The sequence below is a fragment of the Etheostoma cragini genome, chromosome 1 (assembly GCF_013103735.1).
Source record: "Etheostoma cragini isolate CJK2018 chromosome 1, CSU_Ecrag_1.0, whole genome shotgun sequence".
In the NCBI taxonomy this organism is placed as follows: Eukaryota; Metazoa; Chordata; class Actinopteri; order Perciformes; family Percidae; genus Etheostoma; species Etheostoma cragini.
Window position 1 is genome coordinate 587976 of NC_048407.1, and position 12312 is coordinate 600287.

Sequence of the window (12312 nt, forward strand, 5' to 3'; positions counted from 1 at the left end):
GCTCTTCGCACAGCTCTCTGATGCTCGGCCTCCTAGACAAATTGTCCATTTGGTGAGTGCAGACTAAATGGAACTGCATCTTTGGCATGTTGCTCTACCAAAGCACAAAGAACCGGGGCAAATAGTAATCCAATTATCCAAGGCAAAGAATGGGGGTCTCATTTAAGATGTGCGGATACTGCGGCAGTAATGGCATCGCTACAATCATCCCGAAGCCAGTCTGTAACGACGGCATCTTCTTCTGCTCATCACCAACTCATCTATAGTCATATGCTTCAATCTGTCAAGCATTAAAGATCATAAATGTTTTGAAGGCATGTTTATCAAAGATAGAATATTTACTCACATGTAGCGGATGTGTGGGTTCTGAGCGAACGCTCGAGCCTGGATCACCCTCAGGTTGCAATTCATAATAGTTCTGAAATGGGAGAAGATGAGAAAATACAGATGAAACAAGCTCAACAAAGACATGTGTTTCTTCCCAGCGTGGGCACACGGTGCCACAGTGTTATGATCACCAAGCATCAAGGCCCTTTGACTTATTTAATTCCTCTGCTCCACATCTTGCTCATGTTTCCCCAACAAATTGAATTCTTTAAACATTTTATTAATCCTTGTGTACAAGTTTGTTTTATTATGTGTCTTTTCCCATATTGAAAATGTTTTGGCTTTTGAATAAAACGGAAAATAAACTAGTTTTTTAATGCACAAAATGGTGGTCTCATGCATTTCAAGCTATTTTTACATATTTTTGCCTCTGTTGCAGCAGTCCAGTGTAACAAATCTGTGTCTATTCCAATTAGTTCTACTTCGATCTGCATGTGTACCCCCTGCAGAGCTGGCACTGAAATGGAAGTTCACTTTGAAGCACCATTAGATGAACCATTTGTGAACTTGTGTGTTTTTACTGTACAGCGGGGGAAACCTCAGATTAGAGCATGCATTCTAATATATTTTCAGTTCCACATTGTGTCAGCGTTGTATGGAGTGAAATAACTGTGAAATTAAACTAATCCTCATTTTGTTGGGGACCCCGTGGAATCCTCTCAAAGAGTCCTGGAATTCCCAATGACCCAGTTTGGGTGACTTGTCTGGGCTACAACGGTGATGACTTCTAATCTCGTCCTCACAGATGTCTCTCTCCAAAAGAAGTCATTGACATCACCAGCGAGCGCCTCCTTGCGCAGTGTGCTGATTTTATCCAGCTGTTGGTGCCAGTTACCTTCTAAAGGTCTGATCACTCCTCTGTGGTGTTTGACTGGGATGTCGCATGTCATCACCCAAAAGTTCCCAAAGTACCAGGGATCTCCAGGGGTCCTAGAGAGGGTTTTTGGGCCCGTGGAAACTTTCTGATGGTTCCACAGGATGCTAAAGACATTTACTTCACTCCATAGAAATTAGCACAACAATGAAAGGATGACTGTTGAGCTGTGGTCATTATCCTCCCAGCAGTCATCACAATTATACTGAAGACAATCATCTCTGTAAACAGTGTGATGCTTGCTGCATTTAATGTGAGCTCTTAAACAAGTTTTAAAGATTTGGAGGCTGGGCCAAAACACATTTTAGTAGTCGATCTTGGTTTCATTAAGTTTTCCAAACCACAAAGAACCAGTAAAAGGCCACAGCACTTCACCAAAACAGGTTTCTACTTGAAGGGTGCTTCTCAACTACCCTGAAAAATATTGGCCAGATAGAAAAAAGCCGACTGACTCAAGCATGAAATTGCGAAACGCCAACAGCCAAGTAACATGACACGCTCACTCCCGGAGCGTCAAAAAGCGACGCTTGGTCAGGTGCCTTTGGCGTGTGTTATCGCTGCAAAAAGTCTACTTTAGACCTGCTTGGTCCGACTTTTGGCTTCACATTTTGATGCTCTGAGAGAGGACGTAAAATGAACTGACATGTGGCACAAGAACATTAGGTTTAGGAGAATATGGGGGGGTGGGGTACAAAATGTATGTTTCAGTGAACTGCGGGACAAGAAAAGGACATGAACCCCGGTCTCCTGGGGGAAAGGCCTGTGTTGTTAGACCTGTCCATCACCCCAACCAACCTCCTTCTACTTGTTACCATATTCATGCTTAATACCACGTCACCTAACAGCGGCGTGGTCCAGCTGCGCCGTCGGACGCTGAGAGACGCTGACCAGGAATCCGTATTTTATGAGTTGGGATTGAGAACGAGTACAAAATAAAGGCACACATGTTGGCACGTTGATGCACCAAAAAACCAAGATGAGTCTGGTTATATTCTATATTTTTGAATGCAACAACTTTGTTTATAAAATATTCAATAAGTCAGAATTGAAACGCAGCAAAGGGCCACAGGTCAGAGTTGAACCCCAGCCCGCTGCCACGAGGAGTAAACCTCTACATGTGGGCGCTAGCTCTACCAACTGAGCTTCCCGGTCGCCCTCAAATGTTTATTTTAATGAATTATTGCATCCTTTTTCATTTCATTCATATAAAGATTAATGAGAAAATGTAAAAACGATGTGATGGAAGGTATCTTGTGACTTCTTCCCACTCATCCCTCCACACTGCGGCCAGCCCCACAAGGCTGCCTCACACAAGGTACCAGCCTTCCCTAGGAAGGCCCGACTCCAGCCAGGGAGACGCCAGCGTCCCCAGACAAGGCAGCAGGAGACAGGTGGTGGTAATGAGAAAAATGCTAATTTAGTTGTGGAGATATTGCACTTGGCCTCCCTGATGAGGGATCAATGGGATCAGGGAAGAGGCCAGCTTTGACTTTGGAGGGCAAAGAGAATATGGTTCTTTGCAGAGAAAGAGAAAAAAAATGAAGAGGAAAAGGAGGAGGGCGACAGCGGCTGAGGGAGGAGTGGCGGGGTGGGAGGAATGTAAAGGATGTGGCCTTATAGTGTAAGGCAAAGGAAAGGAGCGTAACATTGCTTTAAGAAGTGAAGAGATGAGAAAAAAATTACAACGCTACAGCAGGGATCCCTAATTCAATTTTCTCTACTGCTTTTTAGCATTATTTGATCAGTGGCTAAGCAAAGCGAAGAGGATGTTCCACCGGCGTGACTGTCGAGAATTAAAAGCCTGTTTAAACATCAGCTTATGTTAGGATCAGAAACACACCCTTCACTCCCTCTTCCCTCTTTCACACTCTGACTAACACCTTGTCATCTCCTCTGAGAATTAGCCGGGTTTGTGTCACATTCAGAAAAGTATCGGACAATAAATCCCGATGCCCGGCCGGTGATGCAACATCGGCAGCCACTTGTGTTTCGGAGCTAAATTGCTGCTCTCATCTCGAGGCCTCCCTGCAGTCAGCAGGCAGGCGACCTGATGGAAAACAGGGATTAACAGCGGTACAGGTTCCACTGTCCTTTTCCATATCTGCAACACAGCGGGACTGAAATACAGTCAAGTGTCTCTATCCTTGGCCTCCCACCCGCCCCCTCCAGATAATCAACACTCACAGTCTCTGTAGTCCAGTGTAGAGCTCCATATCGACGTCTCTCAGAGTCTGCAATCCCGTCCAGTTCTCTATGTGTCTGTGAACAGAGAGAAAGAGAATGACAGGTAGCTGTCTTTCTGAGGCAGAGGGAAAACAAACAAGGCGATATGACAGAGAAAGTCAGTCCCAAGTTACAGAACAACTAGCTATGGGTTGCCAAAGTTTCTGAATCCATATTCATTTAAATTGCAATTACTGGAACAGTTCTGACAGAGCGCTCTCTGCTGCCCTCTGATAGATTTAATTGCCTAGAGGTGGCTGCTGAAGCTTAATCTATGTGCGGGGGGGACAGACCAAATAAATACTGTAGTTGACTTTACTTCCTCCAATATCTCTAGACTCCCAGGGTAAACTCTGTTTTGTGTGGTCGGATGCTGGTGCCTTTAAATTAGCTTCAGGACAGAGAGGGCATTTGTAAATGATTTGTTTGTGATGGTTTTGGAAATGAAATAGGCAACACACGGTTTCAATTAAGCCGGGGAAATGAGGAGACGTAGCGGTAGACATGACAAAGGCTTCATTGCTTTGTTTTGGGTAGAGGTAAATATCATTAAAGGCTAAAAGAAACTTTATCTTAAATGTCAAATTTAAAATGAATTTGATAAACACAACAATCAGTGATAGGCATACATATTTATTTTTTGCAAGACAGCTCATTGGCAGTTTGCTACAGCAAAACAAATATAGAGACACATAAATACATACATACATACATACATACATACATACATACATACTGTACATGCACATAAAGGCTACACATACACCAATCTTGCAGCCCGCAGTAAGCCAAAGATTGGCCCTCACATTTCAAGGTTCAGGATGAGTTGTGAGATCAGATCAGTTTGCAGTTTGTATTTCCTTACAACAGCAGGAAAATAACATTACTGCAATTGGTTTCTGGCAAACATGCTGCTACATATCTGTTGGCTCTAGTGCATCTGGTGTACCATGATGACGCAGCTTCCGAGACATTCTGTGTATTTGAGCACTGCGCTCGGGGGTGCATCACCTGCTTGGGTGGAGAGGACTGGTGGATCCCCGTTGTGCATGACTTTACCGCTGGCAGCTGGGTTGCCAATGTTTTTATGAAGGCTGCTGGGAGCAGTTAGCAGTATGACAACATGAGTGATGCTGTTTCAGGATGTTTTTTCAGTAGATGAGTCTTACAACAAATGATTACAGAATACCAGCAATTCCGATCGCAATGTGAGCTGAGTCACAGGAAATTGAGCTTAGATTTGCCAAATGGTTTAGGACATCCAGACTCAGTGAAGCAGTGACTGAGACCGTTTACCGCTGATCCATAATCGCTTGCATCAACATTTTGTAAACAAAATGCACCTGCTTACCCCCGTTTCCAAGACGCAATGATGCCATCTATTTTGGCCTCGTTTACATTTGTCATTTTGAGCGTCTTGTATCAGGATGTAATTATGTAAACTACACACATACACATTATGCGTTTCCATCAGTCAGAAAGCCACATGGAAATCAATGGCAGCTCTACTCAAGTCCACAGGGTGATGGTAATGCTTATACTGTATAGCTATATGATAAAAAACACAAGAAGAAGAATAACTTTTGCACTCTAGCAGTATATTAAGAGGTTAGCAATGATAGCTAGCTTGCAAACAACTATCCAACAACAAACACATGGATGAACTAGGAGCAAGACCAAAGTTTTATTGTTCACTCACACAGATCATTCAATGGTGGAACTGATCAGGGATCAGATAAACGCGACAACAGCTCAGTGCTGCTTTTGTTTCATGTATTTTCAACATCTAGCCAAAATGCATCTACAATTGCATTTGCGTCCGTCCTGAATGCTTGGATGAATTGTTAAGCTTTTTTAATATATATATTAAATATATATATATTTAATATAAGGTAGCAATCTGAGCTGCCCAATATGCATTATGCATGTCCTTATTAGAACTAGAAGAAGCCAGCTGAGCTACATAAAGACAAACTTTTAAATCTGTGTTGTAAAGTGGCAATAGAATGAAATGTAAGATTTGGGGAAGTTATTGGATAAACCATGCCAACATTACCACTGCTTCATAAGCCCATTCAAACTGTAGGTAGTCACTTATTCAAAGAGAAAATCCTACAATCAATCATACAATAACTGTGAAAGCACAAAATGGCTACCGCCACATGAAAGCAAAATGCGTGTGTGTGCTTGTGCAAATGTGAAAGTAAGTGGCTGATAACTGTAAGTACTGTAAGTGCTTCACGCCGGCCCAGTAACACTGCTGATGTTGAGATCAAGGTTGAACTGAAGGTAGCCGATTGTGAAGGCATGGAGCTGAGTCATTAATGTGACCTGCAAGCAGACGTGGCAGATTCCCCTTTGCAAGTTTGCTTACTCACCGTACTGTTACCCCAGCGATGGGAGAGCAGGTGCTCATGTGCTAATAAGTAAGGTCCAGGTCTTTAAAAAAAATGGCAACATGGGTGAGGTTATATTCCAAAATTCTAAAAGTAAAAGTCTTAATTGTGTAGCTTTCAGTGTCAGTGTTTAGTGTTAACCATTTCCAGGTGGGCACAAAAATATACACCTCTGTTGATGAATCATTAAAAGAATGCAGAAGAAACTTACTACATTCAACTGTAATACATATCCAGTCTATTAACCTAAACTTAACTCCATATTCCTTACACTGTGGGTGAAATGACACTTCTAAAACTTTGGCTGTACAGAATTTACTTTATATTCGTAATATTTTTTAATCTATTCTAACAATATAAGTGGACCCTTTCAGGTTACAGAAGACATGCAGTGCATGCAAAAAGTCACAGGAAAGAGAAAGGAAAGAGCTGACTTACAGGAAGAGTCTGCACTTCCTTCAACAAACTCATCTCGCCACAGATCAAAGATCCAACATGGCTGAATCTTTGTCAATTATCCAATGAGGACTCAACACACCTATGGCCGGCCTCTAAAGGAAGTTGCACCAATACTACAGACATTTCAAAATAAAAGTACTGAGCTAATTGTTATCATTGAAGTGACAAGACAAATCACAAAACAGTAAGGTCAAGGAATTGTAAGTTATATAAGTTGTTGTTTTTTAAATAAAAAACCCTCTTTTATTGAATTTCTATGAAAGAAACCACAACTCTAATGCTAAAATCCTCATTCATCCGAGTCTTGGATGGAAGCATTTAAAAATAAGACAGCTTGTTTCCCTTTCCTAAGAAACAAGTGGCCAAGACTGACGTATCTTTGTCTTGGGACCAAAGAGGGGTGTTATTTAGCAAATTCAAGTTTTTATAGATTTTCAATAACGAGAGATTTTTTTTAAGTTTTGGGCAAGACAACTGACAACTGAAGTGAAAGCAAAGCCTTTTTTGTTATCCATCCTATATTTCTCTAGATGCCCCAATACAGGGCTTCACTTGGAACTGCTCAACAATGGCCTCAGAGCTTTGGTACAGTCGTTGACAGGTGAAGTAGCAACACCACGGTTGTCCTTAAGACCATTTGAAAGTGATGAGTTTATCTAAAAATCTAGTTATATGGAAGATTGCATGTTTGGAGACATGTCAACTTTTTTTTTCCTGAGACACAGTCTTTATATATTATTATTATATTCACACTCTACTATTGACAGTATTAAGTTGTTTCTTCATTATAGACGTTTTAACAGGAATGTGACATCTACAGTGATTAAATACACTAGGAAATATGACAGGCTTGCATCAATGGGACATCATTTCAACAATGTTGTATACCCTTGTGTGACACTGATGCAGTATTGTGATAGGAAAACAGTATAATTTATGTGAGCACAACATGTTTTCATTTGCAGCACCACTTTATGCTCTGTGATCAAATTTAGCATTATCCCAATTGTCATCAGGCTGCTGTCAACACACAGCACAGAGGAAGCAGGGAACAACCTCCCTGCGGACCTGAGCATGTGGTCTGCTCAGAATCTCTTATTGTCCGCGGCACATTGAATATGCATGTGGATTAGACTGCTGTGAAAAAATGGATATGAATAACAAAGATGCCATGATTATACAGGGGCATTTAATCTCTGTCCTGTTATTCCCATTTCCTTGGAGGATGCACAAATAAAATGGTACAAAAATAAAACTCTACATGAATCCAAAATTAATGGAGATTCATTCAAGTAGACACTCTCAGCCAGACTTACAATGAGTCGGACAAATGGCAAAATATTTAAATAGCTGCTTTATCTAAATGAATATTGCACAGAAAAAAGGAGATTTGAGCAATGAAGAAAAAGGGGCTGTGAGATTTCATACTTACAACACGATTAGAATGAAAGTCTGGCTTTCTCATTTCTGCCTCTTCTTTCTCGTATCTCCCTTTAATTATTTGTTCCCTGTACACCTGTACAGTATTGCATAACAGCACTGTTTTTATAAAGGGCTTTTTAAATAAATTTGCCTTGAAAGCACTTGATTATTAACTTGTAAGCAAAAAGGAAATGAGCAGGATACTATCAAAATAAATTGCACGGGTAGATCTCCCAGCTTGCTGTCTAACGTACAAGACTATGAAATTACAGCCACCTTCCATCTGCTTGCAAACGGCCTCCAACCAAGTACAATCTGAACTGGGTGGCAGGGCGGTTCAGCGCTTGAGGAGAACACCCTGGAACCAAACAGTAACAGATTCGGTCTAAACAACAGCCATCTGTTGTGTTGAAGCAGCCCTGGGCAACCCACTGAACCCCTACCTGCTATCTTGTTCTGAGCGCCTGTGAATATGGGCACCAGAAAAAGGAACAGTTTTTCATGTCTTAATAGGTAGAAACAAATAACAGTGCAAAAGCAGAATTCAAAAGACGTGATAACAATCCGAGCACTATAAACTGGGTAGCTTCGGATTAAAAGCTCTCTGCTCTTCTTTAGCAACTGGTATTGATGTATGGAAGTGTATTAGCGACAATACTATTGAGCGAGCACAGAACAAATCTGAGCCGTAATGTGCTATTAAGAACGAGAGGGGACCATAGGAAGAGTTATTTTGAAGGATTGTTTTGACAAACAGTGGGACTTTTTTTGCTTGGTACTGTCTATGTGCATTCTCTCACACTGACTATTTGTATGTTAACACCAACTGAGAGCGGCGCAAACTCCATTGGAAATGTTGTGGAAGTAAAGTGCCACCCTGTCAGGGCCCGTTTTCTACGTCATGTCAGCCTGTGATATGCTTTATCAGCATTTTTTTGTGATACCCCATCACATATGGGTTTGTCCTGTTGAAGCAGTAAACAGGTATTTCTTGTGGCCACTTGGAGCATCAGAACAAGCTATAAATACTTTGGACAACTGACATATCAGCTTTAAAATGTATATGGGGACCATGTAAGCAAATGGTTGCTTATACACATGTCAGAAAGTCATCACACATGCAAACTGTAAGAAACAGCATTCATTTGGAGCCATGCTTCTGGCCTGCTAGTGAATGTAAGTCCAATATGTACCAACTCTTGAGGGACATATCTTTATCTTAAGCGACTCAATGTTCCACTAACATGTACAACTTGGTCTACTATTTGTTTCTCACTCCCAACTAGTGAACATACTGACGCTTGTCAGTGGCCCTCAGCATCAGCTACCTACCCACAATGCACCCTGCCACGTCTGTATGGGACGGGCAGAGCAGCTGCTCGACCCTAATGCTGTGAGATGACCTGGTATTAAGAGCGTCAATAGTATGGAGAAGTATTCAAAACTGGAAGAGGTTTTTGGTGATGGATGGGCCAAACAACATAAGACTTTCCCTCAGGAGACCGGGGTTTGTGTCCTGTGTGTTTAAATGTACATCGTGACAAGTTAGAAGTGAGAATGTGTGTCTTTTTTAAAGTTTTGTTTCTCAAGGAACAGCTGCCTACAGCGGCTAGAAACAAGATTCACAAATGCAGTGGGACCCAAACGGCAAAGTTCTGGGCCCTGAAGTCAAAACAATGAGCTGAAAGCCAGGGGGACTGTGTTTTCATCACAAGTGTATCCCTTCACATTACCGACATCCATTGAATCCATTGTTGATTTCCATAAATGATCAGTACAGCTTTAAATCTGCTTTGGCTTCACATAGTAGTACTGTCATTGTTGAGCTTCTGTATCTCAGGAGACCTTAAGTAAGGCAATAAAGGTCTCCAAATCCTCTAGTCAATTGCAAACAGTAGGAAAGCTTTGTTTGAGTGGGCCAACCAATGCAGTCAGTCTAAAAGATAAGATTAGAAACAGGTGATTAGCTTGTGAGCCATGTCTGTGACATGAAGATGTGTGTTGTCCTGTGATGAACAGGATAGGATTTTGATGCTACACTAACAATAAACCAATCCCTCATCTTAAATATGTGGTAATACAGGAACAAGATACATGAGGCTCCCAGCAGCAGAACCAACGTGTATCTTCCGTTTCTTGGTAATCTCCTCTGATACTGCCTATTGTTTCCAATAGCGCTGTCTGCCTGTGATTTACGACTTTTGTTGGGATGATCTACAACGCTTGCACCACCGCCTTAATGGGAAAATGTTTAATAAAATAGAATGTCTCTGGTGTGTTTCTAGGATATTGATCTACATTCTGCATCCCTCTTAGTTTTATAGAGGCTGAGCAGCAGTCTTCTACAGCCCAAACACTTCAGGGTGGGGATGTGGGGGTGAAGTAGCACTCCTCGAGATTAAAGCACACGCCTTACATCAATCAGATAACCTGTTTTGTATTTCTTTTATCCTTGACTCATAAGTGTTTGCAAGCTGCATTGTTAAGATGGAGCCTTGAGATGCACTAAAAGGACAAAAACCAGATGAAAACCAGAGGAAAGGAAGCTATTTCCCTCAACAGTTGTTTGGCACTCAAAGCTTGTAAATAAGAATTAAGTAATAAGATGTCTCGGGTTTCCCACTGAGACAAACACATGACTGTTACCTATATGCAAATGCAATCAAAAGCACAGGCTGACAGATGTAGAGGCTTCCTTCCTAATGTATGAGCCAACAACATTATATCCACCTCCCATCTGGTGGTCAGAATCTGATTCATAAAATGGCTTCCAACCGTAATAATATACACACCCAACTGGGGTGCAAGGTGTACTTTATATTTCCTTTATTTCTCCATAGAGGGGTGTTGGAGCCCCACTCTGGTTCATGTCTGTACAGCTCCACTCACTGATGGACACTACCAAGCTTGACGGGAGGAGTCGGGTGTGGACTGCCTTGTGTGCATGCTAAGACCGTGTATATGAAGGCTGTGGTGGACAAAGGCATCTATAACTCATTTCCCTCTTTTATTTTGTTTCTATGTGGGCCACGAGACATAAAATGAGCATGCATGCATTATCAGGGACTCTTCCTTTGATAAACAAAGTTTTAAATAAAAAAATGAGTTATAGTTCATATTGGCACATAGGAACATCCTGGAGACAGATGGGCCCACTGCTCTTCTCCGCTGCAATTTTACTGGAAAAATATAAAAACCAGGCAAATTGTGACAATTTGTCTCAATTACATAAACAGCAGAGACAGAGAGAGCTGCAGAATATGATATCGATATTAAAGTGACAGGCAAAATTGAACAAATTATGGCTGTATTAAAAATGATTCCTCTGCATAGAAACAATGGATTCAGCACTAAGGATGGAGTCCAATTTTTCCAGCAACTGCATCTGAAAATCCGTGGGGACAGATAAAATGGGGGGAGAGACAGAGAGCACAGATCAGTACAAAGCGAAATGAAAAAAAATAGCAGGAAGGAAATTTCAATTGATTGCTTCAGTTATCAGAGGTTTCCCAGGGACTGATCCTCTGGGAAAATAGTTCCTAATAAATGCTGGTCCCAGTGACCCTGGCCATTATTTGGGCTACAGCATTCTACAGCCATTTTAAGAGGACTGCAAAGACTGTACTGATCACAGTATTAGTATAAATGATACTACCTAAATATTTTCCGTTGCCTTCAGACCCCTTACCGTCCTGTCAGTGACAGTCACACTGAGAATGCTGTAGCTGGTGATATCAATCTGCACTTTTAGTCCTTTACTCCAACATTCTTCAAATAAAACCTACCTATTTTTCTTACAATCGATATAAAAGAGGTTCATATTCTATTCCTGATTCTAATAATATTCTTAGAGAATAGTATTGTTCCTGGCTTTTAACTGAACACTTAAAGTCTCACAATGTTTGACCGTTCAATTTGTTAAGAGGGCTTTGTATACACTAGACAGAACTACAGCCTTCAGGCTATTGTAGTGTGTGTGTGTGTGTGTGTGTGTGTGTGTGTGTGTGTGTGTGTGTGTGTGTGTGTTTGTGTGTGTGTGTGTGGTAGCTAAACTACAGGATCTTTATCCATTGCGTGAAAATAATAAACTAAGAAACCCTGATACTTTATACTATAATTATTTATTTGCATACATACATAGTGAGTCTCTAACTAAATCAAAGTGCAGTACTAGACAATAAAAGTAACTTTCAGCCAGTTTGCCATTTAGTTTCCTTCCTGCATGAGCTGTGCTGCTGTGAAGCCATGCCAGAGCCATCAGCTCAGAGTGTTTTAACGCCGTTAATATTCCCAGCCATGATGGCCTCCCAAGGCTGCCCCCAGACTGTTCTGTGTCACCGGTTTGCCGATCAAGGCCTGGGTTGAAACTACCTAAGCCTCTGAGTGTCAGTGTTCGCCACAGGCTCAGCCAATCCGCAGCAGAGACTTGGCAGGGCTAAACGTTGTGGGAGCATTGGTCCATGTTCTGAAAGGTATCAACTCTTCGCACATGACTAAGCTCAAGCCTTTCTGCCCAAAATGAAAATGACTATAATTAGTGTGCCATTTTGC

The 12312-nt window shown here is 41.6% G+C and overlaps 1 protein-coding gene across 6 annotated transcripts in view; it reads right to left on the reverse strand.

Annotated features, from left to right (window-relative positions):
• ntrk3b (neurotrophic tyrosine kinase, receptor, type 3b) overlaps positions 1–12312 on the reverse strand; it is a 166515-nt gene that overhangs the window by 130554 nt on the left and 23649 nt on the right. For all 6 annotated transcript variants that reach the window (XM_034873485.1, XM_034873500.1, XM_034873493.1 and 3 more), the window contains 2 exons: positions 3446–3520; positions 347–418 (listed from right to left, as the gene is read on the reverse strand). In XM_034873485.1, the coding sequence (XP_034729376.1) occupies positions 347–418; positions 3446–3520 (147 nt within the window). The remainder of the gene's footprint in view (positions 1–346; positions 419–3445; positions 3521–12312) is intronic.